Source organism: Dama dama, chromosome 4 (assembly GCF_033118175.1).
Source record: "Dama dama isolate Ldn47 chromosome 4, ASM3311817v1, whole genome shotgun sequence".
NCBI classification, from domain to species: Eukaryota; Metazoa; Chordata; class Mammalia; order Artiodactyla; family Cervidae; genus Dama; species Dama dama.
In genome coordinates, this window is record NC_083684.1 from 44,301,840 (window position 1) to 44,328,466 (window position 26,627).

The 26,627-nt window shown below is 36.2% G+C and overlaps 1 protein-coding gene and 1 pseudogene across 1 annotated transcript in view; both read left to right on the plus strand.

Moving 5' to 3' along the window:
- AP1G1 (adaptor related protein complex 1 subunit gamma 1) overlaps window positions 1-26,627 on the plus strand; it is an 84,855-nt gene that overhangs the window by 12,127 nt on the left and 46,101 nt on the right. The window contains exons 2-3 of the mRNA XM_061138884.1: window positions 13,914-14,117; window positions 25,592-25,716. Coding sequence (XP_060994867.1) covers window positions 13,917-14,117; window positions 25,592-25,716 — 326 coding nt within the window. The 5' untranslated portion in view covers window positions 13,914-13,916. The remainder of the gene's footprint in view (window positions 1-13,913; window positions 14,118-25,591; window positions 25,717-26,627) is intronic.
- On the plus strand, window positions 9,001-11,162 carry LOC133055048 (GEL complex subunit OPTI-like; annotated as a pseudogene).

Consider the following 26,627-nt stretch of genomic DNA (forward strand, 5'->3'; position numbering starts at 1 on the left):
GGGTTTTGTGGAAATTTTGGAAAGTAACTGTTTTCACCATTTCAGGGATAAGATTTAGGTGAATTGGAACATTTGCAGTCTTTTTTTTTTCCTGGTCTCTTCTATTATTTAAAATTTTTCTTTTCTATATGAAGCATTTATAATTTTGATTACTTTGATATGTAAAATAATATTGATTTAGTTTTAAGCTTCAAAACCCAATTTTGTTTAACCAATTTGGGTAGAAATTTTTCCAAAATGAATTTCATACTTCCTTTTTTTCTGTTTTCATCCTTATTTATCAAATAACCATTCATTAAATAGAATACATTTATCCATGGCTCCTATTGCTTGGCAAATCAGACTTAATTTTTTTGTGTTTGCTTTTCATCCTTGTAATAATAAGTGTTTTACTTTTTACTTTTAGTTTTTCAAAAGGTGACAGAGGGACATTTTATTTTGAAAACATGTACATGCATGTACATATAAAACATATGGATGTTTAGGCATTGACTGAAACCATTGAAATACTAAATGTGTTAGACATAAAAGGAGAAATTGACAAAAACGTAATCATGGTGATAGACTTAAATATATCTTTCTCAGTCTTTGACGGATCAGGTAGTTAAACAAATGAGAGTAGATGGTATTTGAACTATATAATTTTTAGAAATTGGTTATTCCATGGATACTGTTTTATTTTCATGTAACTGTTACGTTTAGTTTTTAGAGCAGCTTTATTGAGATATACACAAAATGGTACATATTTAATGTATAATTTGGGCTTCTCTTGTGGCTCAGTGGTAAAAAATCTGCCTGCCAGTGCAGGAGAGATGGGTTTGATCCCTGGATTGGGAAGATCCCCTGGAGAAGGAAATGGCAACCCACTCCAGTATTCTTGCCTGTGAAATCCCATGGACAGAAGAGCCTGAAAGATTACAGTCCATGGGGTTTCGAATAGTTGCACACAATTTAGCGACAAAACAACAATGTATATAATTTGATGAGTTAGGATATAGTTTTATATTCAGTTTTTTTCTACCTTCTGCTTTAAATGCTAAATGTTGATCTTTATGAGCCATTCCTTGATGAGCCAGGGTCTTATTTTAAAAAACTGAATATGGTACTATTTTTAACTTATTAATATTCTTAGGACTTTAGGGAGAGTTGAAGACTTTTTACTAGCACACTAAGTATCGTCAGACTGCTATGCTCTGTGTGTGTGTGTGTATAAGATAAATGCTTTAATTTTGGATTTTTTTTAAAAAGTTGTAAATCAAGGTAATTATTGTGGAAGTCAAAGGTAGAGATTTATCAGTAATTTGGTCTTTTCCTTTTTGATTAATCATCTACAATTTTTAATAAGATAGAAATTGATAAAGGGCACAAGCTATTTTTTAGATTGTGGAATTTTTAGAATATTTGTGTGTTTTTTTTTAGAATACAGCAAGAGCTGTCCTCTTGACAAATTTTCAGTTGCACAATATAATATTGTATAGTCACAGTATTGTTAGAGCAGATCTCCAGAATTTATAAATCTTGCATTATGCTTTTGAATGCTTGCTTCTGTTAGATATAAGTTTTATTTGTTTGTTTTGCAGCCGTTTTTGTTTTTTTTTCCTTTGCTGTTAGGTGACATTTTAACTACCATCAGTGTCCTTTCCCAAAACAACTTCTTTCTCCCGCTCCCACTCTCTTCAGTTTGTCCTCCAGTTTTCTAATTTGTTCTATTCTGGAAAAAGCTGAATAAAGAGTAAAGTAGATGTTCTGTGTTGATATGTATTGATGTGAATTTCTGTTGGCTGCATGAGATTATAAAAATGTGTTTTGGATTCTCAGCTATGTTCTGTATAGTTGAGTCATTACTATAAATTATATCCTTACCAAGTTTTTATTTTCAAGGACAGAGTTATTGTTTTTTTATGATAGATGTTTAAGCTGTTATATGTTGAGGAATCTCATGGTTTTTGAGTATTTTGAAAAGCAAGTAAACACTTTCAAAAAATAAGGAAATCTTCTACATTGTACTGAAAGTAGGTGATGTGGTCTACAGCATTCATTACATATGTCTAATACATGGATGTGTTTGAGTCTAATTTTTAGAAATACTTCAGGTATAAAGCACATGGAAAATAATAATAAACATTCATTTACCTATTGCCTAGTCCAGGAAGTAAAATACCACCAATATAGCTGAAGCTTCCTGTGTAATACTACCCCAATCAGATACTTTCCAGATGATTGTCTTTCACATACACATTCTTATTTTCTTACTGCATTTTCACAGTTGAGGTATGTTTTAGGTATACAGCAAAGTGATTCAGCTATACATATACTCTTTTTCTTTGTTTAATATTTATTTATTTGTCTGTCCCAGGTCTTGGTTGCAGGATATAGGATCTGGTTCCCTGACCAGGGATTGAACCCAGGCCCCTGCAATGGGAGCACAGAGTCTTAGCCACTGGACCCCCAGGGAAGTCCCCAGTTACACATATACTCTTACTGCATTTTTGTAGTAGATGTAAAGAACACATACTTTCATGTCTTTTAAACTTGTGTAAATATTAATGCTGTGTGTCTTTCCGCAACTTGTTTTTGCTCAAGATTATTTTGTGCAAGGATGATTTGTTCATGTAGCCAACATTCATTTAGTGATTACTGTGTGCCAGGCACTTTGCTAAGACTTTTATGTGTATTCTGGTTTATTTCTTGTAACAATTCATTGAGTTAGATACTGTCCCTGTTTTACAGACGAGGAAACTGAATTCTGAGAGGTTAAGACATTTACACAGGGACACAGCTAATAAGTTGTGGAGCTGGGATATAGGAGCTAGGTAATTTTACATTGTTTTAAACAGTGATAGGGTCATTGAACAAGGGTACATCATCTCTTTTCAGTTCTGAAATTGCCAAAAGATGTTCTTCATAATTCTTTTTGTGTTAAAGTCTGATCTGACCAGATATGAGGCTGTTAGTAGTATTTATTTCCTTTCTTGGTGTGAATATTCTTATGTATTACTGCAGAAATATTGTTTGATAATAGAACAACAGATGCTCCAGACATAATGGGCAAATTATGATGTATTATGTAGGTACTATATTACCTTTCTAAAATCCAGAAAATTTTCAGTTCTCCCCTAAAGGTTTTGAATGAGTACTGGTACTGTGTACTGGTACTGTGCTACATAGGGGCTTCCCAGGTGGTTAGTGGTGAGAAATCTACCTGTCAGTGCAGGAGATGCAGGAGATGAGGGTTCGATCCCTGGGTCAGGAAGATCCCCTGGAGCAGGAAATGTAACTCACTCCAGTATTCTTGCCTGGAAAATTCCATGGACAAAGGAACCTGGCAGACTTCAGTCCATGGGGTTGCAGTCCATGGACACGACTGAGTGAATAAACAACTGTGCTACAAACCTCTCTCTATATATGTATGGAATTTTGGATTTGTTTGATCCAGAAATCACTCACAAAAGAAAAAAATGTCTAAATATATTGTGTTAGTTTGGCCATGACAATATTTGGCTTATCATAAATACAGTGTTCTGTCATTGATTAGCACTTTTTGCCTTTTATTGTGTAGCTGGAATTTAAAAATCTGTTTTCTTCAGTAGACTTTGAAATCTTAAGGATAGAGGCTATGTCCTTGCCAGTCCCCAGCACCTATTACAATGCCTGGCATAGCAAAGCCTCAGCAAATATTTGTTGAATGAGTGATTGGCACTTACTGGTATAACATGTTTCCCTGTTAATGTAAACATCTCTGGGGTAGTGTGACTAAGTGAATTGAAAAAGGAGGAAAAAGAACAGGTACATGAAGCTAACTTCTGATTCTGTATTTTTTACATTTTCCCTTTCCATTTTGAAATGAATTTAAATGATACTTATGTTGATGTGTTGATGTCGTTTATGATACTGTATTCTCTGTTTTATAAATGGGCCTTCAGCTATTCAACTTTTTTTGTTGTTCATCATTTTCTGTTTAAAGACCTTGATCTTGCTGCTTTCTCAGCTCAGAATTCTCAAACTTAATGTTAAGTATAGTATATAATATTTTGCTCATTATTAAAGTTTGGTTTAACTATTTTTTCCTTGTACTGAATTGCCTGACTGTACAAGCAGTCAAATGAAGAGGCTACCTTTGATTTGTAAAGAATAATGCTTTTAAAATTGACAGACTGAAAATAGAATGCTACATAGTGTGATCATTAAATATTTGTTTTCATAGATTTTTAAAGCTGATTCAATACTCTTATTTTTTGTGTTCACTTTTCAATATTCAATATTTATTCAATACCCTTATTTTATTACTGCTGGAAGAGAGGCTTATAGAGAAGTCAAGTGGCTTGCTCTAGGTAGTTGGGCCAACAAGGGTGGTTAGGTACTAGGATCTTCCTTTTACTGTTTTGGCACTAACATTTCTTTTAAATATGTTCTTTTCTTTATAGAAACTGTGTCTGAGGAATATTCAACATGTTAAGAGTTTTTGTTTGAACAATTTAAGGAGTTTGTTATTCAAAATATAAAACCATAGTCTCAAAGGTTTATTAATGTAAGAAGACTTGGGGAGCAGGCAAGAGGAGAGGCTAGCTTACTGGGCCCAATTCTCTTCCCCAGTAATTTTTCCTTCACTTGTAATTCTTTGATTAATTACTATTGCTTCCAGTGCATAGTTCCTGTGATGTGACTTCCTCCTTTTGGTGCTTTGGCCAAAACATAGACACGACATTTTGCTTTTCTCTTTTGTAGGTTTTGAAATGGCTAGAATTTTTAGAATAGATCTTCTTACATATCTAAGGTAGAAATAAAGAGAAATACAAGTTCTCAAAGATTTGTCTTTGTCCTTCTCCATGTATTTAAAGCATTACCCTCTCTTTTAGTCTCAGTTCACTTGTTTAGAAGTCCAAAATGGGTATAGCTTGACAGGCACCTTTTCTGAACTGCCTGTGTTTGAAAAGAACTTCCTTTCAACCTGGCACTCAGGATCTCCTTTCTAGACAGCTTGATACCTTTATGGAGGTTAGCTCAGTAGAGCTCCTATTAGTTCCCTGTCCCTTATAAGCCCCATTTTTCTACGATAAATTCCTAGATGTAGGATTACTTTATCATATGGTAAGTGTATGTTGTAAGTTTGTACGAAACTGTCAAACTGTTTTCCAGAGTGGCAGTACCATTTTGCATGCCTTCCAGCAGTGTGTGAAAGAGAGTTCCAATTGCTTTGCATCCTCTCCAGCACTTGGTGTTTTAGCCATTCCAGTAGGTGTATTTTGTTGGTGTTTTAGTCGTTTAGTCGTGTCCGACTCTTGTGAACCCATGGGCTGTAGCCAGCCAGGCTCCTCTGTCCATGGGATTTCCCAGGCAAGAAAGTTATCTTATTGTGGTTTTAATTTGTATTTTTCTAGTGCTTAATGTAGTTGAGCATCTTTTAAATTTGCTTATTTATTATTATTATTAGCTTTTTGTTAAAGTATCCATTTTAGTTTTTGCCTGTTTTAAAAAATTGGGTTAGTTTAACTGTTGTGTTTTGATAATTGTGTCTGTGTTCTAGATAAATACACATCCCTCGTTGATACGTGATTTGCAGATATCCCAGTCTGTAACTTGTCTTTTCATTTTCTTAACAGTGTTTTTCATAGCATAAAAGTTTGTACTTTTTATAAAAGTCCAATTTTATCATTTTTTTTCTTTTATGGATTGTGCCTTTGGTATAATGTCTTAAGAACTCTGCCTAACCCTAGGTCATGAAGGTTTACTCCTATGTCTTCTAAAAGTTTTATAGTTGTATGTTTTATATTTAGATCTAGGATCCATTTTGAGTTAATAAGGTGTGAGAGTTAGATCAAGGTTCCGTTTTTTTTTTTTCTTTCTCTTTTTGCATGTGGATGTTCAGTTGCAGTGTGCGTTGAGTTGTTCATACTATTACCTAATTATCCTTTTAACGTTTGTCGTAATATCCCCTTTCATTCCTAATATTGTTAATTTGTATTGTTTCTCTTATTGTCTGGCCAGAGGTTTATCAATTTCATTGATCTTTTCTAACAACAAGCTTTTGGTTTCATTGGCTTTTGGTTTCATTGACTTGACTTCATTGACTTTTTTTTTGTTTTTAATTTCATTGATTTGTTTATTGTTTACTTTTTTCTAGTTCTTTTGGGTTATTTTAATTTACTTTTTAGTTCCCTGACACGCAAATTCATGACGTGTTCCGTATTCTTTTTGGCTTCCCTAATAGCTCAGTTATTAAAGAATACGTCTGCAATGCAGGAGACCCCGGTTCAATTCCTGGGTCGGGGAAGATTGGCTGGAGAAGGGATAGGCTACCCACTCCAGTATTCTTGGGCTTCCCTTGTGGCTCAGCTGGTTAAGAATCTGCCCGCAATGTGGGAGACCTGGGTTCGATCCCTGGGTTGGGAAGATCCCCTGGAGAAGGGAATGGCTACCCAGTCCAGTATTCTGGCATGAAGAATTCATGGACTGTATAGTCCATGGGATTGCAAAGAGTCAGACACGACTGAGCGACTTTCACTTCACTTCCCTGACCAGGGTTGACCAGGGATTGAACCCATGCCCTCAGCAATGAAAGTAAGGAGTCCTAACCACTGGACTGCCAGGGAATTCCCTCTAGTTTTTTAAAGTAGAACCTTAGTTGTTAGATTGTTGACATGTAAATCTGTAATGCTATACATTTCCCATTAACCATTGCTTTAGTGTATACCTCAAGATTTTACTGTGTGTTTATATTTTTGTTCAGTTCAGTATATTTACTAATTTCCCTTGATACTTCCTCTTTCACCCGTGGATTATTTGGGAATGTATTGTTTAATTTCAGGATAGATGGAGAGTTTTCCAGTTAGCTTTCTGTTATTGATTTCTAGCTTAATTCCATTATGGTCAGAGGCCTTTTTCTTTTTTTTTTAATTTCCATTCGTTTAACTTTATTAATTTTTTATTTTTTGGCGGGGGTGGGGGCCTATGTGGCTTGTGGATCTCAGTTCCCCAACCAGGGATTGAACCCCAGCCAGTGAAAGCGCCAAGTATTAACCACTGGACCACCTTGGAATTCCCTAACTTTTTTCCCCAGTGGTCCAGGATATGGTCTGTCTTGATGAATGTTCTGTAATTAAGAAGAATGTATATTCTGTTGTTGGTTGGGGTGTTTTGTAGATATTCGTTAGCTCCAGTTAGTTGACAGTGGCATTCAAGTCTTCTATTCTGTCCTTGGAGAACATGGTGAAGTCTCTTAATTATAATTGAGGAGTTGTTTATTTTTCCTTTCATATCTGTCAGTTTTTGTGTTGTATATTTTGTAACACTATTGTTGAGTAGGTTTGCAATTGGAATTGTATTTTCTTGGTGAATTCACATCAAGCAGTGAGAGGATAGAGAGAGATGACTGCCCGCTCTAGGGTCTCAGCTCCTCTGGAGGGGAGTTTCCCTTTCCCAGTCTCTAGGTGCCTGCCTGGACGGTGCTGCCATTGATTTTTTGCAGCAGCCACCACTGCTGTATTTGTGGTATTACCCCAGGGCAGGGGAGAGGGAAGGAAAACACAAAACAGAATTTCCTCCACTGTCCTTTATCTTTCTTTTCCTGCTCCTTGGACCAGAAGGAGAGGATTTTTCTTAGAACTTCTTCTCTGTACCCTCTGAGCACTTCCAGATTTGGGGCTGCCCTTGAGTATAAGCTGGGCAACACTGGAGGAAAATGATGGCTTCTTGCCAGTCTGATGTAGCTTCAAATTCTGCTTGCTTTCTCTAGTCTGCTCACTGTCATTTGCTTTGCGGAGTCCTCAGGTAGCTGTGGCATGTGTTTTTTCTAGGATTTTAGTTGCATTCAGAAGGAGAGAGAGGCAGGACTCCATGGAGTGTTGTTTACTCCCATTTTCACTGGAACCAGAACTTTTTGTTTAGTTTTGTTCTTAGAATATGTTCTGAAATATACTAAATTCTTTACTTTTTCATTCATGCCTGTGTAAACCAAAAAAAAAAAAAAAAAAGTTTCAGTACACAAGTGTGGCTTGCCATCAAGCCATCAGCCACTGCTGCTACTGCAGCCATCTGCTGGTATACCCTAAAGCGAATTCAGGATGGAGAAGAGAGAATACTGGCAGATAAGATGTGGATCAAAGGAATGACTTCAGTAAACCCAGACTCTGGCATTTTCACATACACAGAAAAGCACTAAAGTCATTAAAACTTGAGATGTCTGGTTTTTGTGATTAGCAGTCCTCTTGTGATGTTTGTTTGATTACATGTTTTTTGTTTTTTTGCTCATCCCACGGGTCAAAACTGTATGTCCTGGCTCCTCCCTTGTTTCTTTGGCAGGTTCCCTCTGAGCTCTCTGTATCCGTGGCTTCTAGTGAAAGTGAAGTTGCTCAGTCATGTCCGCTCTTTGCGACCCCGCGGACTGTAACCTGCCGGGCTCCCCCACCCCTGGGGTTTTCGAGGCAGGAACACTGGAGCGGCTCACCGTCTCCTTCCCCAGGGGTCTCCCGACCCAGGGAGCGCACGTGGGTCTCCTGCGCCGCAGGCAGCCTCTCCACCTCCTGAGCCACCGGGGGAGCCCTGAGCTACAGTCTTCATTAACTCCCTGAATGAAACAGAATTCTCAACTTTTTAGGTTGTGCATTTTTTCAGTTCACAGCTATTAAAATATTTTCTTGTGATACAGAAAGAAGTCAAGTAGTAGTAAGTTGTCACAGCCCAAGGGAAAAAAAAAATCTTGTGTTTCTCTAAGCTAGAGGCAGCCTGGTATTAGAGGAAGAGTGCTGAATGGGGGAATCATGAGACATGAGTAAGGCTAGTGACTAATTTTGTGACCTTGTACAAGGTAGTTAACATCCTGGATCCTCCGTTTCCTCCGTCCAAATCTACGGGCATTGAGATTTCCATGGTGGTCCAGTGGTTAAGACTCCACACTTCTAATGCAAGGGACACAGGTTCCATCCCTGGCTGGGGAACTGAGATCCCATATGCCTCACAGTGCAGCAAAAAGGAAAAAAAAATACTAAAGAAAAAGCTAGTGGCATGAACTATATTTCTGTGACTCTGAGGCTGATAGCTGAGAAGTTGCTCAAGGTAACTTGTTTTTCTCTCAGCTGTCTTAAACGTCTGTGATTTCCCCCGTATTTGGGGACTAGATTTAGGCTTGTTCTGATAGTCTTTGTTGCCTTTGTAGAGGTCTTCTAGAGAGAAGTTACTTACTAGCAGAGTATTACCATTGATATCACTTTTATTTTTGTTTTTAAGTAGTTTTATTTATTTCTTTATTTGGCTTTGCTGGGTCTTTGTTGGTGCACCGGCTTTTCTCTAGTTGCAGAGAATGGGGGCTACTCTCTGGTTGTGGTGTACAGTCTTCTCTTGCAGAGGCCTCTTTGTTGCTGTGTCCAGGCTCTAGGGTGTAAGGGCGTCAGTAGGTGCAGTTCCCAGGCTCAAGAACACAGACTCTATAGTTGCTTCGCGGCATGTGGGATCTTCCTGGATCAGGGATTGAACCTGTCTCCTGCATTGGCAGGCAGATTCTTTACCACTGAGCCACCAGGGAAGCCCTTGATTGATTTTAGATGTCTCTTGTTCCCCACACACCAAGTTAAGGTTAACGGTAAATAAGATTCTTTTTGAAAATACAGTTACTGGGCTTTAGATAGTCAACACCTGATTTTACATTCAGTTCTTGATCTTTCAGAGCTGTAATACCTTTATGCTTTTCTTAGTTTATTTCACTGTGTTGAAAGTATATATAATACATTGGTTTTGCTTACCTTTAACTTTTGTTTTGTCCTAAAGCCATTGATATTTATGATTATTATGAAAGTAGTAGTTCTTTAAATGGACCTCTATTAATATTTTTTATTATGAAAATTTTAAGGATTTAGATGTCTTGTTGAAGCTTTTTGATTTTTAAAAAGCTTTTGGTGGTGAACAATTTCTAATACACAAGAAAATAGAGAATAATATAATGTATTGTCATGTATTCATCATATACCTTCATCAGTAATCAACATTTGCCCATTTTGTTTCATTTTTCCCCTTCCTGTTCTCATTCCTCAATGTTTTTTCCCCTGAGAGTATTTTATTTTTATTTATTTTTTTAGTTCTATTTGTTTATTGCTATCAACCCATCTCCTTCCACCTTCCTCATGTGTGCGTGCTCAGTCACGCAACCGTGGGAGTATTTTAAAAACAATCCTAGCAATCATATAATTTCATATAGATACAATATTAATTTTTGAAGTACTGGGAAGAACTTTTTGCATCTTAATACTAGGTTCAAGTGGCTAGCTCTGTCACTTGCCAGCTTTGTGATGTTAAGCAGGTTGAATAGTTGCTCTGAGACCAAGTTTCCTCAAAGGCAAAGTGAGGATAGTGATTTTCCATCCTTACTTTAAAATGATGTAAGGGACAAATGAAATAAGATAATAAACATAAAAGTGCTTTGTAAACTACAGACGTTAAACCCTCAAATAGTTCTATTAAAGACTGACAAAATGGGTTTGGCCAAGTGCAGGCAGCGGAAGGGACGCCGCTGAACTGATCCGCTGAGCCTATTGCTTCCACTGCCGACCCGCGTTCTGTGACCTGCGACTCCAGACCCCCTTTAGATTGGTCCAGGTGCCCCAGGCCCGGCCCGGGCGGCGCGTCGGGAGGCGGGCAGCAGAAGGTGGAGCCGTCTCAGCCGCAGCAGCCCAACGGGGCCCTCAAAGTCTCTGTCTGGAGCAAGGTGTTGTGGAGCGACACGGCCTGGGAAGACAAAGATGAATTTTTAGATGTGATCTACTGGTTCTGACAGATCACTGCTATTGTCTTAGGTGTCGTTTGGGGAGTGTTACTGTTGCAAGGTTTCTTGGGAATAGCTGGGTTCTGCCTGATCAACGCAGATGTCGTGTACCTCTACTTCAGCAACTACCTGCAGATAGACGAGGAATGATATAGCGGCACATGGGAGCTCATAGAAGAAGGGTTTATGACATCGTTTACCTTGTTCCTGGCCATCTGGATCATCTTCTACACTGCCATCCACTATGACTGATGGTGCACGGCCCCACCTGCTCCCTGCCCGGTCCAGAGGACCCTGTTAGTCACAGCACAGAAGCATGATTGGTAGGGGCTCCCCAGCCATGCGGAACCGGGAAGACCCATGTTTCCTGGACTGACAATCAGTGTATTGGGCGTCAGTGTCTTCTGCAAGGGTTGCAACCTGAAACTTTTTAGACAACTATCCACTTTTTGGAGAAGCACTTTTGAACTGTCTGTTGCTTACCGTTTCTTCCTGGAGACCATTGTGAGATATCTGTTTGCTGATTGGAGCTGTCCTTTAATTTGCTGCACCTCTGGATCTGGATGAAACATTAAATTGTCTTCCTTCTCCATCAGGTGTACAGTTTTTAAACTACCAGTCATGAGCATTTCAAGTCTTCTGAAAACAGTATGGCAGTATGCATGGTCCATAGCACAGTACAGGCAGCATCTGATAACAGTTTTCATTGTAGAATGTTTTCAGATACTTGAATAAATCAGATCTTTAATTGCAAAAAAAAAGTGACAAAATGGTATTATACAGGTAGGTTTGCATAGTTTAGGACACACAGTCTTAAGAGGGGCCGGTATGCCAGAGCTTATCAATACCTAGGGAACTTTTCTAAATTCCTAACGTACCATCCCTACCTTGAGGATTGATACCATAGTGAACTGATTGGAGTGGGATATCCTACAGGTTTATTAGATTAGAGCAACATAGAAGATTATTGGTTTAGGATTCCACAGCTAATATGTACTGAAGGTGATTGTAATGATTGTCTAATTCTATAGTTTTTATTAACATGGAGGTGTAATATGTATAAAATAAAATGCACCTATTTTAAGTATACAGTTTGGTGAATTTCAGAAGTGTATATATACATTTCTATCACCCCAGAAGATTTCCTTACTGCCCAGTCCAGTCCCTGTCCCCCAGGTAAATCATTGATCTCTCTTCCATCATTGTAGATGAGACGTGTTTTTCTTTAAAGTTTCATATAGGTGAAGTCATACAATAGGTACTCTCTTGTTCTTACTTCTTTTGCTCAGCAGAATATTTTTGAGACCCTTGTGGGTTGTGTATTGGTTCTGTTTTATTTTGACAAGTATACTTTTGTATGGGAAGGCCGATTTGCTTCACCTGTTTATGAACATTTGGGTTGTTTCCAGTTTTTGGCAGTTATAAATGAAACTTCTTTGAACATTTTTGTTCATGTCTTGGTGAGAACACATATTTTCATTTCTCTTGGGTAAATACTGAGTGGATTTGCTGAATCATATGCTAAGTGTATATTTAACTTTACATGAAATTGCGAAACTGTTTTATAAAGTATTTGAGCTATTTTACATTCCTGTGAGCAATGTGTGAAAATTCATTTGTTCTATATTATTGCCTAAAATTTTAGGCATTCTAATGGTGTAGAGTGTTATCTCCTTAATAGTTTTAATTTACATTTCTCTGTTGACTGATGACATTAGCATCTTTTCATGTGCTTGTTTGCCATTCATATATTTTAATTTGAGAAGTGTCTAATCAAATCTTTTCCCCATTTTAAACTATGATTATTTTATTTTTGAGTTATAAGACTGTATTCTAAATACTTCTTTGTAATATAGGGCTCCTTTCTTTCTTTGTTTTGCCTTATTTTTATAATGACATCTTTTGAAGGGTAAAAGTTCAAAATTTTTATGAAATCCAGGTTATTAATTTTTCTTTTGTGCTTTATTCTTACATATGAAATCATTGTTTAACCCACGTTTCCAAAGATTTCCTTCTGGGTCCCATTTTGAGTTAATTTTTGTATATTGTGTAAGGTGAGGGTGCAGGGTTAATTTTTATTTTTTCTCATGACACTACTAGTCTTCTGGACAAAAAAATGTTGCCTGCCATTTCAGTAAACACAGAATATTGTGACTGTGAAGACATCAGCCTGTGCAGCTGCCCCTGATGGTGCACCTTGAGGGGAATTCTGGATGGAGAAAAATAGGATACTGGCCCTAGATAGTTAAGATATATATCAAAGGAATCATTTCAGTAAGCCCAGACTCTTGAATCTTGCCAAACATACAAAAGCATTAAAATTATTACTTTGAGATGTCAGTTTTTGTGATTGGCAGTCATCTTGTGATGTTCAACTACATGTTTGTTATTTTTTTTTTTTTTTAACTGTTAAAAGATTTCAGATACTTTTACATGTTTGTTATTTTTTCACAGCAAAACCTATGTATCCTGGCTCCTTCCTTACTTCTTTGAAAGACCTATCTGAGAGGCTGTATTCTGGGCTATAGTCTTCAGTAGTAAAACGTAATTCTTGGCTTTTAGGTTGTGCATTTTTTTCAGTTGACAGTTTTCTCTGCTGAGATTGGCTTATTGTTTCTTTTCCACCACATTTTCAAAGAGTACCTAGTATATACTGAGATGATTATATTTCTCAGATAGGTGTTTAAATTTTATATTTGATCTTTTCTCCTCATCTCTCATTTTGTTGAGTTGGGCTTTGATTATGATATTCAGTATTCTTCTCATACTTTGTTGAACTATGTTGAGTTTAACAACAGTTGAGCAGAAAACACCTATCTTTTTTAAGGTTAGGCATAGTCCTTTCGTTAATTTAAGGATTGTGTAAAGATTTGGCTTGAGTTAGTTCCTAAGATATTTTGATATTAGTGATAGACTTTTCATTGTTAGTGTATTTTACTTCTTATTTTGCTGTAGTTACCACTTAACATTTTTCTTAGTGTTCTTTACCTAAATTTAATGAATTGAGGGGTTTGTATGTAATCGCTTTGCTGGAACATTGTATTACCAGACTTAACAAGTGTTAAATTCTTAAAAATCAGAAATGTATGTGGAAAGTTGTGTGTATGGTTTTGGTAGAAAAAAAAAATGTGAACATCTTTATTTAATGTCTTTCTATATCCAGAGGATGCCAGCCCCCATCAGATTGCGGGAGCTGATCCGGACCATCCGGACAGCCCGAACCCAAGCCGAAGAACGAGAAATGATCCAGAAAGAGTGTGCTGCAATTCGGTCATCTTTTAGAGAAGAAGACAATACATACCGGTGTCGGAATGTGGCAAAATTACTGTATATGCACATGCTGGGCTACCCTGCTCACTTTGGACAGGTAGGCTGGGGTGAGACCACATCTAGCAAAGGGTGCTGTGCTGTGCTTAGTCACTCAGTCCAGCTCTTTGTGACCCCATGGACTGTAGCCCGCCAGGCTCCTCTGACCATGGGGCTTCTCCAGGCAAGACTACTGGAGTGGATTGCCATGCTCTCTTCCAGGCTAACAAGGGTACTCTTATTTTAATGTCAGTAGGTCAGGGATTGTCAGTCTCTCCTGTCAAGGAGGACAGGATATTTTTGATGTCCCAGTAGTCTTATTATTATGGAACTGAGGGTAGAATTGAGAGAGAAAACTGCTGACCTGGGAAGGTATGATATTGCCATCAATTGTCTTTTCCATTGGGAATCTCTAATTATGTGGACTAGAGTATGTTTTGATGGTGGTAGTGAGTTTAAAGATTGACCAGGATTACCTGGTAGATTGTGATTGTTCTGTCAGACATCCTGGACTATGAAGAGTACACTTTTAAGAAAAGTTTACTCAATGTTTTCTTAATTATTTTCTCAGTGCAGTAATACTATATAACACTGCCAACACTGCCGGCAGTTGTGTTTAAGTAAAAGAAATTCGGTGGATGCCAAGCAATGGCATTTAAGGACTTTGTCCTTAACCTCATTCCTTTATAGCTGTAGCCACTGTGCAGGCCTGCCTGTTGTTTCACTTCACACACAAACACAGATTTCTTTTTTTTTAAACACATATTGCTTGATACAGCCAATCTGGGCATGATATTCTTGGTGATAAATAAGTACTTTCTTCTTTCCACTTTTATACATGGTAAGGGAGATTGAGTCACAGAGAAGGATGTAGTGGGTTGTTTTTTGGTTCTTACGAATGCTATTAAATTTTATTTTACTTGAAAATTTAATTGTATGCTAAGTAATCTTTTTAAGGAAAAGACTGCAAAATTAAAAGAATGTGCAATACTAGGTACAAAGAAAAAATACCACCCATATTTGCATTATTCAAAGATAATATTATTAATGTTCTAATATATTTGTCAGGAAAGATGGCCATCAGTTTATTTTCTGTTCAGCTCACTAAATTAAGTGAAAGAATATATCCTCACAGTTGAGTTAAAACAAAAAAGTAATGGGATTGAATCTTCCCAGGCTGACTTGGGTTACTTTTATGCTCATTTTGGGGCAGGAAATGAGATCAGCCTCTCAAGAAATTTATGATTAAGAGTGGGAGAGCATTAATTCCCCAAAGGAAAATTGAGGTATTAATATCCGAGGAAAGGACCAGATACTAGGCAGTCAAAAGCAACAGCTGTCTCCTATAAATAAACATTATATGCTTTTGCCATATCAGAAATGGATCTAGGTGGTTATCCATGTAGCATGTGACATAATTAGTACAAAGCAGATAGCTATTCATGTATTCTTGTTGGTTGATTTTAAGTAGACACATCAAGTTAGATGGTCCACTGGAGGAAAGACTCCTAATCCTTCCACTCAGAGAGTGTTACTTGTTAACATCACGAGAACAGTAGAATTATATACTCTTAAGGCTGTTCTTTAAAGACAAACTCTTGAATTTAAAATCATAGGGTAGACTTTGGTGATATTTCATTTTGTAAAGGAATTTTATATATATTCCTAAGATTCATTTCTATGACATGTTTAAATAAAATATGTTTTCCGAGTCTATCTAGGTGGCATTTTTTAAGGTGTTATGGAACTTAGATAAAACATTTAAATCTTAGGTGGAAAGTGAAACTACTCAAGGAAACTACTAAAATTTTGATACAAAAAAATAAAGATTTTTCTGAGTGGGAATAGTTATGGTAATTTTAAGGTCCTCATTCTGTTCCTCTCTTTGAATAGTCATGCATGGCCTAATCCATATCAGTAATTTGGTACCCCACCCATTGAAATTGTCTTTATCATGTACCCATAAAAAGGTTCCTGTTAAGATTGTCTTTCCTACATGTATGAATCACAGAGCCATTTTCATTTGATGGTGCGTAGAAACAACCACTCTTTAATTGCATTTTATCTGTGAGACCTGCACTGTTTTTCATGGTAGCCACTAGCTGTGTAGCCACTGGTCTTTGGAAATATAGCTAGTTCAACTAAGGCGAATATTAAAGAAAAATAAATGAGGGAGGGTACTTGATGCAGTTATTGGAAACCTTTTAAATATGTTTTAACAACTTGAATATGTGAATCTATTTCATCAGTTGTAAATTTTACAAAATCTAAATACAGTTCAGATATTTCTGATGGATCTGGAGTGTACAAATTGAGATGTGCTGTAAGTGTAAAGTACATACTGTATTTAAAAGCATTAGTACAAAGGAAAGATGTAAAATAGCTAATAATTTTTATGTTGATCATATGTTGAATTGATATTTTAGGTATATAGAGTTAAATAAAATGCATTGTTAAAGGTAATTTCACCTGTTTCTTTTTATTTTTTACTGCAGTATCTAATATGATACTGTACAACAGAAATTAAATATGCACCAGATATATAATTTAAAAATGTCTCGAAGCCATATTTTAAAAGTATTTAAATTTTATAGTAAAACCCATGAGATAGGTAGTATCCTCGTAGTACATATGAGGAAATTGAGTTTAAATTCAGTTTAAGTGACTTGTTTAAATTCACACAGCTAGTAAGTATAAGGGGAAAGATTAGAACTCAGCCTTGCATAACTCTAAAACTTGTTCATTCTTTGTGTTTAGTTTAAATCTATAAATGGCTATTTGCATTAAGTTAATTAACTCATTTAGCCCTGCCTTATATATGGGATTTGAGATGGCATGCATTATCAGCATCTATTTAAAAGAGAAAAAGAATAGTACAAAGTAAGAGTTAGGGGAAGGAAGAATTCAGAACACAAGGCTTGTGTGGTTGCTATTGGGGAGGCAGCTCAGGCAGGAAAAAAAAATTCAGTTACGTGGTTGTGATACTAGAATTTACGGGCACAGCTGCAGGAGCCAGACTAGCTTGATGTGAACTGTGGCTTTGTTACTTTATTGTCGTGCGTGTGTTTTTCAACAAGAACTTTAACCTTTCTTGTTCGCTCATATGTAAAATGGAGACAGTCCTAATACTGCTTTATAGGGTTATTCTAAAGGTTAATTAATAAATTTTAAACATTTAGGTTTTATTCTTAAAAACCTCTCAGATCTTACCGATTTTACCATTTCCTAAGGGACAGCCAACAGAACTTAGAAAAAGCAGGAATTCTAAAAGAGATGTTCCTACGTGATTCTTTTATTTAGGAGTTTCTTAGTAATGTAAGACAAAATCCTCAACATTTTTGCAACAAAAGCAGTGATAGATTTCCTGTAGGATTTGTAACCTTTTACATGTCTGGCTTAAATACAACCCAGAAATAAAGTTGAATATCTGAAGTAGTAGATAGATTGCAAGAGTAGAAAATGGTGGGTCAGGGCCCAAATTCTTCACAGATGTATTTTGTTTGTCTTGTACAGTACTTAAAATTGTTTTGAATTTGCTGCTAGCATATAAAAATCAAAGAACTTCTCATAGAAATCTGAATTTCCAGTTTCTCTTAGAAAGTCAGAGGATTTGGGAATATTGATCCAATTTCATGTGGCAGTAGTAGGCTGGGGACCTTCTCCAGGCTGGTCATGTGCTCTTATTTCTTCCCAGTTTCAGCCTGGCCTGCTGGAACTGTACCCAATTACCTGTCTACGATAGTCTTCCTTTCCATCAATATAGAATAGTATATTCTCTGAAGTTTTACAGTGTTCTCCATAAGGTTTTATACATCTTTGGTGAAACTTACTCCTAGTTTCCTTGGAGCTCTTATTCCTAATGTAAATAGCATTCTTTAAAATTTTTAAAAATTGTGTTGTAGGTATGTAGAAATGTAATTGATTTTTGTCTATGTATGTGCTTGGTAACATTACTTAGTGCTTAGAGTCCCTGTGGACTCTGTTATTTCCATATAGTCAGCACTGTTGTCTGCAAATGATGGCAGTTCCCTTCCTTTTCCACCTTTAAGCATTTTATTTCCTTACTATATATGCATACTATATACTGTACATGTAGTATGGGTACTATACATGTAGTGTATGTACTTTATGGTAATATACATGTGTGTATACAGTACATGTGGAACAATATTGAAAAGGAGGTGATAGTAGACATCCTTGTCTTGAGCACCTTTAAGCTCAGAGTGTGGTCTCTAAATACCGTTTTATCTTGTCTCTTCATCTGGGACATCCAGGGTATTTACCCTTTTATTCTCAAAGGGCCATACCTGTTAGAAACATGGCTGATTCCAAATCTGGATCAGGAAATGTACAAAAGAAGCTTGGACTGTTAAACTGTGCCAGGAATCAAGAGAAACTACAGAGGTCATATTGAAAGGATTTGGTGGCCATGAGAGAAGGCTGTCATGCCTCAAAATGAGAAAGTTTGAGCTTTAATAAAAGAGCAATAATCGGGGACTTCCCTAGTGGTCCAGCAGTTAAGACTCCATACGTCCACTGCAGGGGAGGTAGGTTTGATCCCTGGTTGGGGAACTAAGATCCCACATGGCATGTGGTGCAGCCAAAAAAAAAAAAAGTAATAATTGTAGTTGAAACATACCAAATAAGTTTGTATCAATGAGTTCATAATAATTAAAAAAAAAATTGAAAGCGTTATTGGCCATTTTTGGAAAATACTAGGGAAATGACTCATTATTTTGAAAACTGGTAAAGGAAAGAAACATTTATCCTGCCTTTTCTATCCAGTAGTTACTTGTAAAGTAATTATTGCTAAGTTCTTTCTGAAGGAACTATTGGTAATCCAATGGTATATATAGAGAAAGTTGCTCCTTAGAGGAATAGCCAAGCTAATAAATGAAGAGGGGATGGAAGAAGAATTAAAATATTACCATTTTCAACCCCTGCTGATCATCAGTGCTGCTGATGTCACAGAGATACAACCACCAGCAATAATTAAAGCCTCCTGTTAAAAGTTCATGTCACCACCTGTGAATTACATTTGCTAAATCAAAACAAAAACTGATAAAGGTGAATCTGATGGAGACTCCTCGTCCGTTTATAACACATCTACAAGTGTTCGTTGTGGTAGTTTCTAACAGGAAAGTGTTGGGAACAATCTGTATGTCCACAAAAAGAGTAGATAAGCTGTGGCGTATTCATAGGTGAAATACTCTGTGGCAGTGAACATGCTGACCTGGAGCTGCTTGTCTGGGTGTGAGGAATGTTCAAGAGGTTGAGTGAAAAGGGCAGGAATGCAATATGATACTTCGTGGAAAGTTTAAAGCATTCAAAAACAATTGTCTTCTCCACTTACAGCTAAGGACATATGACATGACAGTGATCAACAGCAATTTTGAGTTTTGGTCACTCCTGGGATGAAGAGAGGGAACTTAGGCTGAGGCAGAATATTCAGAGGGATTTAATTGAATTCATCATACTAAATTTTTAAAAATAAATGGGGTAAAATGTTAAGATTTGTTGAAGCTTGTTGCTGGGTCAAAGTTTGTTTTTGGGGGGAGTCAAAGTTTTGAGTGAAATATTTCATAATAAATTTTCTCAAGAGAGAAAAAAAAAGGGATACAATAGGAATGTTAATATGTATTTTCCTCTCAACCAGAAGAATGAAAAAACAGGCTTTGGTTCATATAGATTTTATGTTGCCAGTCTGTATAGTGGTAAAGCAGTTATAACCTTGTCCTTCAAACGTGTGTGTGTGTGTGTGTGTGTGTTTGTAAACTAGAAAGTTATTTCTGAATATTAAAATGAAATAAAAGTAACTTTTAAAAAGACCTAACCAATCAGTTGCAGATCGATCAATATTTACAATATTTTAAATTGCATCTTTTCATCGAGATGAGGGTTCACATCATAAAGTGAAGTGAAAGTGAAGTCTCTCAGTCGTGTCCTACTCTTTGCAACCCCATTGACTGTCGCCTACCAGGCTTCTCCATCCCTGGGATTTTCCAGGCGAGAATACTGGAAGCTCGGTGTTAAATTAAAAGCAAGTGTACGTGTGCATTTGACCTTTTGGGAAATTATTCTAAAAGCTGACAAAATGAGTGCAGCTTTTTTTTAAAAAGGGCAACCAGGTTAAATGTTGATAAAAGGCAGTATTTCTACTTGGTTCAGAAAAATGTGACAAAGCCAGAAACTTGGTAAAATTACCCTTTTAAAAATTGTTTTGAAATTCAAGAAAAATTGGAGCATTGAGTCTAGAAATAAAGTATGTAGAAAATTAAGTTGTTAGGTTTTCCCTCTGATCTACTCCTGCAAATATACTGTATTTGTTCTAAAGGGGGCCGATAATTTCCTTCCCTTAAGGCTTGTTGCTAATGACTGTCTGGAGTTTTGGAATGCTTCTGCTGAGAAAATATTCTGAGAAAAATTCAAGGATCAGCTGGAGAGAATTAGTAGCTATTTGCCTTGAAGACATAGCATGTAGGACAACTTTTAGAGTGCTGTCTTCCTTGATGTGGCTGTTACGTTAGTGATGAGAAACTAGACCCAGATTGGTGAAACAGCTGGCTTAGGTCTCTTAGCTAGAACCAGTCTTAGACTCAGCTCCTAACTCTTGATTGCTTTCTTTCTCTTCCACTCTGTGTTATGTACAGAGATAGAAACTTTTCTTGAATGTTTTCTTTCAATTTCTAACCTGAATTTGGGGTCCTCCTTACCCTGTTTTCACAGTAGCTTGTGCATGACTGTCATGGTATATGTATCATATTTTCTGATAAATATTCAAATGCTGGTTTTCTCTTCTGTGTCCTTCTAACAGTATCAGTGAGAATGACTGGCACATTGGTTTGGGCACAGCAGGAACTTACCAAATTAAAGCAAAACCGCCAGTGACTCAGAACACTTGGAAAGTAAATATAAAAAAAAAAAACAGTGAGTAGCAAAGAGTTGTCACAATCAGCCCTTTGGGATGATAGTTGGGGAGACATGGAGAAGATTGCTGTGGATAAGCAGGTGTATTGAGAGTGTTGTTAAGGGAGAAATTGATAGTAGATGAAGAATACAAAATAACTCAGCAGAAAAAGCATTGCCTTCGTGGAGTATAGAGGTAAGAAAGTGTACTTAACAGGCTCTGACAGTAGCAGCACAGATATGACAGATAGAATAGCACAGTAATTGCTCATTATGATTTTAAGTTATCTTTAAAAGGCTGATTGCTTCCATTTACTGAGTTATATTTGCATAGGGTTCTGGTCTTAAATTTTCGAAGGCTTTTTCATGAAATGATTCCAAGATTTAAATGTTTTTTTGAAACATCTGTTGTTTAACTTTGTAGGGAGAACAAATGATTTCATCTGTTTTTTTTGTCCCCTGGTTTAATTATAATATTATTGTATTAACTTTTCTAACCATAAGTTCTCTTTGTCCTGCAGTTTTTTTCCTCCCAGCCCAATATTATTCATCTTTGACATAAACAATGATGGTTCACTGATGCAAAATTTAAAAGATAGGAAAGGATATCTGATGAAAACTCTGCTTTCCCTCCTTTTTTAGTCACTTAGTTTCCCTCCTTACAGGTGACTTGTGATACTCACTTTTTGACTATATTTCCAGAGATACTTTATACATCTCCAGGCAGTGGACATATATATTCTTACCTCTTCCAAAATTATATTGTAACATACTGTTTGCACCGTCCCCTTACTGACCCGTCTGGAAGATTAGTCCATACCAGTATAGAAAGAGCTTCCTTGTAAATATTTTTTTTTCCAGCTTTGTTGACATGTTCATGGTAGTAAATCCAGCATGGTATTCTGTTTATGTACGAGTCATAATTTATTAAACTGATGCCCTATTAATGGATGCTTATTTGCAATCTTACTGTTTAATAGTAGAGTGGAATAATATCCATTATCTTGCTCATGTGTGAATATAAATGCTTTGTCAGTTCCTAAAAGTGGATTTGTTGAGTCAGAAGGATATGTGTGTTTGTAATGTAGATAGATATAATCTTTCTCACTACGTCTTGTGCCAGTTTATACTCTCATTACTAATGTCCTTGCACTGTTATAATAACACTTTTTAAAAAAATCTTTATTAATATAATAGGTTAAAATGTGATATCTCAGTATGGTTTTGATTTGCATTTCTTTTTCTTGTCTAATAACTTCACTGAATCGTATATATCATATAACTCACCCTTTTCAGGTTTACAGGCCCATTTTTTTTTTTTTTTTTTAGTAAATTTTCCTAGTTGGTTTTGCATTTGTTTTGTGAGGAGATTGAACTTCTTTTGTACTTAAATTATTTTTTTAAAATTTGAACTGCCTCTTCATATTCTTTGTCTTTATATTCTTTGTCGGTCTTTTTTGAAAGTATAGAATCCTGTTGTATAGGATTTCATGTCTGGTTGCAAGTAGTTTTTCTGTTTGTCATTTGTTTTTACTTTGTTTACGGAGTTTGGGGTAAAAGCAAAAGCTTTCTTTTATCTTGGTGGTGGACTGTTTATGGTGGATTTAAAGGTAGATATGTGGGTTAGCTATGTTTCAGGTGGAAGTTTTAGGTAGCTATAAATGAGGAGAAGTACTGGGATGAAGTTGCCGTTGTTGTCTAAGGAATGGATACATTTAATTGGTCACTACTCTTCTTCTGTAACTTATGTGTTGAGTTGTGTTTTTAGTGAGGGCTGCTCAAAAATGAATACCCTCTCCTCACTACCCACATCGCATTGTGTTCTGCTTCAGTCATTTTCTTTTTCAATATTTGAAAACTTTGTAACAGTCTTCATAATGACACGTGGTACATTATGAGTTCAGTTGCTGGCCACTGCCACGTAAGTGTGAAGTGTGATCAGAGTCAATCCTTCACCTGAGGATGTATTTCAGAGACCGTTTCCAGTATATAATCTTATATTTTCCCCTCAATTTTGTCACCTTCAAAAGAAAAAAAAAAAGCAGCAGCTCATTAATGAAGCAAAGTCACTGTACCAGTGGAGAATATTTAAAAGAAAGAATTTAGTATTTGTCCCTTTCATTTTACCTTTTCTTTTGGTATTCAGTTAGTAGTGTTAACAGCTGTCACAAAAAACAGCTAATTGTACTCAGTAGTCATTGATGAATTTTGGTCTGTCTTAAAACCAGGCTTCCCAGGTGGCTCAGTGGTGAAGAATCCACCTGCCAATGCAGGAGCCACAGGAGATACGGGTTTGATTCCTGTTTTGGGAAGCTCCCCTGCAGGATAAAATGGCAACCCACTCCTGTATTGTTGCCTGGAAAATTATTTGGACAAAGAAGCCTGGTGGGCTATAGTCGATAGGGTTGCAGGGAGTCGGACGCAACTGAGCGCGCAACGTGTGTGTGCGTCCACACACCCCCACACACTCTCTCTTAAACTTAGCCTTTAAAAATGTGAAGTAATATTAATGTTTAAAAATGTCCTTCTCATTAATCCATCTTAATAAAAAAATTTTGGATAGTTTGTTTAATGCTTGGTGTTTGTCAAAAGCGTGATTCAGTAAGGATGATAAATATTTCGGTGATATCTTGATTCTTAAAACATTTTCTTTCACTGTTAAAATATTTATTTATAGAATGATTAAGTGAGAAGATTTAAAAGCCTTCAGTTTGAAAAAGAGAAGGATTTTTCTAACAACATTTTAACTTGTGATTTTCTCATTCACCTCAGCAGTTACTTTTCTGCTGACATTTAAGAATGACTGTATAATCATCTACTTCAGAAATTGTTCCTTTAAATTTAAATTGTGTAGACAGAAAGCAAGGGTTGTTAGATAATCTTTGTTGATCTCAGAGGCATTTCAGTTTTCCTTGGGATCCTGGTTATTCTCTCTTAGAGGCTTCTTTGACTGGCTCATGATGCTATGGTCATCCTACAACCTTTTGGTGTTTTTAATGTAGATACTTTGAGAGAGCAGTTTTTAAATAGCTCAAGACGGATTTATTTGTAAACTCTTTTTACTTTCCTCAATTTGACTTTCATACTTACAGGCAGATTCATGTGGAAGATAGTCTCATGAGATCTCACATTGCTGTGTACACTGGTCTGCCTCTGAGCCCCTTTCCTTGGAATGCAGTGATTCTAAATGGGAGCATAGTTTGAAAAACTCCTCTTAAAGAGTTTTAACTTGTGTACACCCTTTGAAAACCACTGCCCTAGAGGGAATGTTTGGCTTCTCCCATGTTAGTCAAGATGAGATGATAAAGTACGTATCAGTGATTATGATGTTCAAGAAAGTCTGAGTAGAGAGGCAAACTAATTACAAAGACTTTTTTTATTGACGTATTTTTGATTTACAGTATTGTCTGTATTTCCAGTGTACAGTGAAGTGATTGAGTTATATGTGTGTGTGTGAGTATATATTTCAGATTTGTTTTCATTATGCTAAAATACTGAATATAGTTCACTCTGCTGTACAGTAAATGATTGCTGCTTATCTATTTTATGTATAGTAGTTTGTATCTGTTAATTGCTCCTAATTTATCCCTCTCTCTCTCTTCCCCTCGGTAACTGTAAGTTTTCTCCCTTGATCTGTTTCTATTTTGTAAGTAGATTGATTTGTATTACTTCTTAGATTCCACATGTAAGTGATATCATGTACCATTTGCCTTTCACTTCACTTAATGCGATACTCTCTAGGTCCATCCATGTGGCTGCTAATGGTAATACTTCATTCTTTAATACTCTGTTTTACAGACACACACCCACACCCACACACACCCCCACACACACACCCGCCCCCGCCCCCCCCCCACACACACCTTAAACCAATCATCTGTTAATGGGCACATGGGTTGTTTCTGTATCTTGGCTATTGTAAATAACTTCATGGATTCTTAAGCTCTGAGGGTTGTGTAAAGAAAGAATTATGTGAGAAGAAATCGTATAAAATATTTTAGGTTAATTCTATTACTGAGTTTTCCTGTGGCTTTTTGTTGTTGTTTACTTCTGTTTGATTCCTAAAACCTCTCCTAATAGTTCAAGCCTCAAATGTAGCACTTTTCCACATAATGTTAAAGTTAGTTAGTTGTCCTTCTTTTTTAATTGTACCTTCATGATGTTTAGGACTGTTTGACACTTGTTACTGAGCTTTTGATATTCAGAATAGGAACCAGACATTAAATACACACATGTGCTAGGTGCTCATTTAATGTACCCTAGGAGTTAAATTAAGAATAAGGTTTATTAAAACCTTAGGATAACACTCCCGTAGTCTGTACAAATATTTATTTATTTTGTATGAATATTTAGATCTAACATAAGCATAAACTTTAGATCTAACATAAACAGATTATTTGGATGGCAAGTACGCTAGGGCCTTAACTAGATACTCTGTTCCAGAGCTTGATTATTATCATTAAGATATTGAAAGATCTTAAGTCTTTGCCTTTTATTTAGGTGCTTTGATGATATAGGTTATACCTATGTACTTTAGTTATCCATTGACTCTGGGTTAAAAACATTGCTTTCCTGATCGTGGTAGCAATTTCTTAATTTCTTTATTATTATGATTTTTTAAATTTGTAGTTGGAGTGCCTCAAGCTTATCGCCTCTCAAAAGTTCACAGACAAACGCATTGGCTATTTAGGGGCAATGCTGCTGTTAGACGAAAGACAAGATGTCCATCTTCTCATGACCAATTGTATCAAGAAGTAAGTCTTAATTTCTTTCTTCTAGTAACTGCTTTGTTCTTTTAGGTCTTTTTAATAATATGACATCAAAGGCTTCTGTTTATTGATTTTATATTTGCTGTCTAGAATATAATTGAGTTGCTTTTGGTTCTGGAGCTTATATATAAAGAGGCTAATTAAAGGATTAAAACTTATATAGAAAAAAAGTAAAACTGTAGGGGATAATTTAAATGAAAGTATTGTTGTATATCTTGAGTCATAGCAACTATTTATCAATGAATAAGCATTTGGACTTTTATAGAATAGAAAAGGCATTGGTAAATCTGAGCTTTCTTATCGTAGGATTTTTTGAATACCATGAGTTATGAGGCATCGTATTTATTAAATAATTACCATTATATTCTAAGTGAATACCATTTAAAGGTAAAAAGAGAGATCTTGCTTGTCAGCAGTCTCCTCCCAGGTTTCAGTTGCTACAGTTGTATTTAGCCTGTGAGCTTTTGTGCGTAAGTCCTTTTTTCTCTAACAGGTGTTTTACTGATGTACTAGTCCAGTTGTGTGTCTGCCTTAGAAGCTGAGGAATGCTTGCCATTCTAGAAAAATTAGAAGACCTGCAAATAGGGAGTTAACACTTCTTTTCAGTATCCCTCTTATAATAAATTTCTGTTAAAAAGCTATGAAAGTTCTCATGGCCTTATTGATTTAAGGTTCTTTTTGGTTTGTTTTGGTTTTGGTATGTCTACCAGTTTATCTCCTTTTTTAGATTTCATGTTTAATTTACAGTATTTCTGTATTTGACAGAAGCAGGGGTTTATAGGTGATCAGTTTGTAGACACTGAACTCATATATTTTGCTGTGGTAAATGTTATAATTTCCCGGTAATGAAAAATTTTAAAATGAGAGTTAAGATTTGCTTGTAAAAATATTGTGTC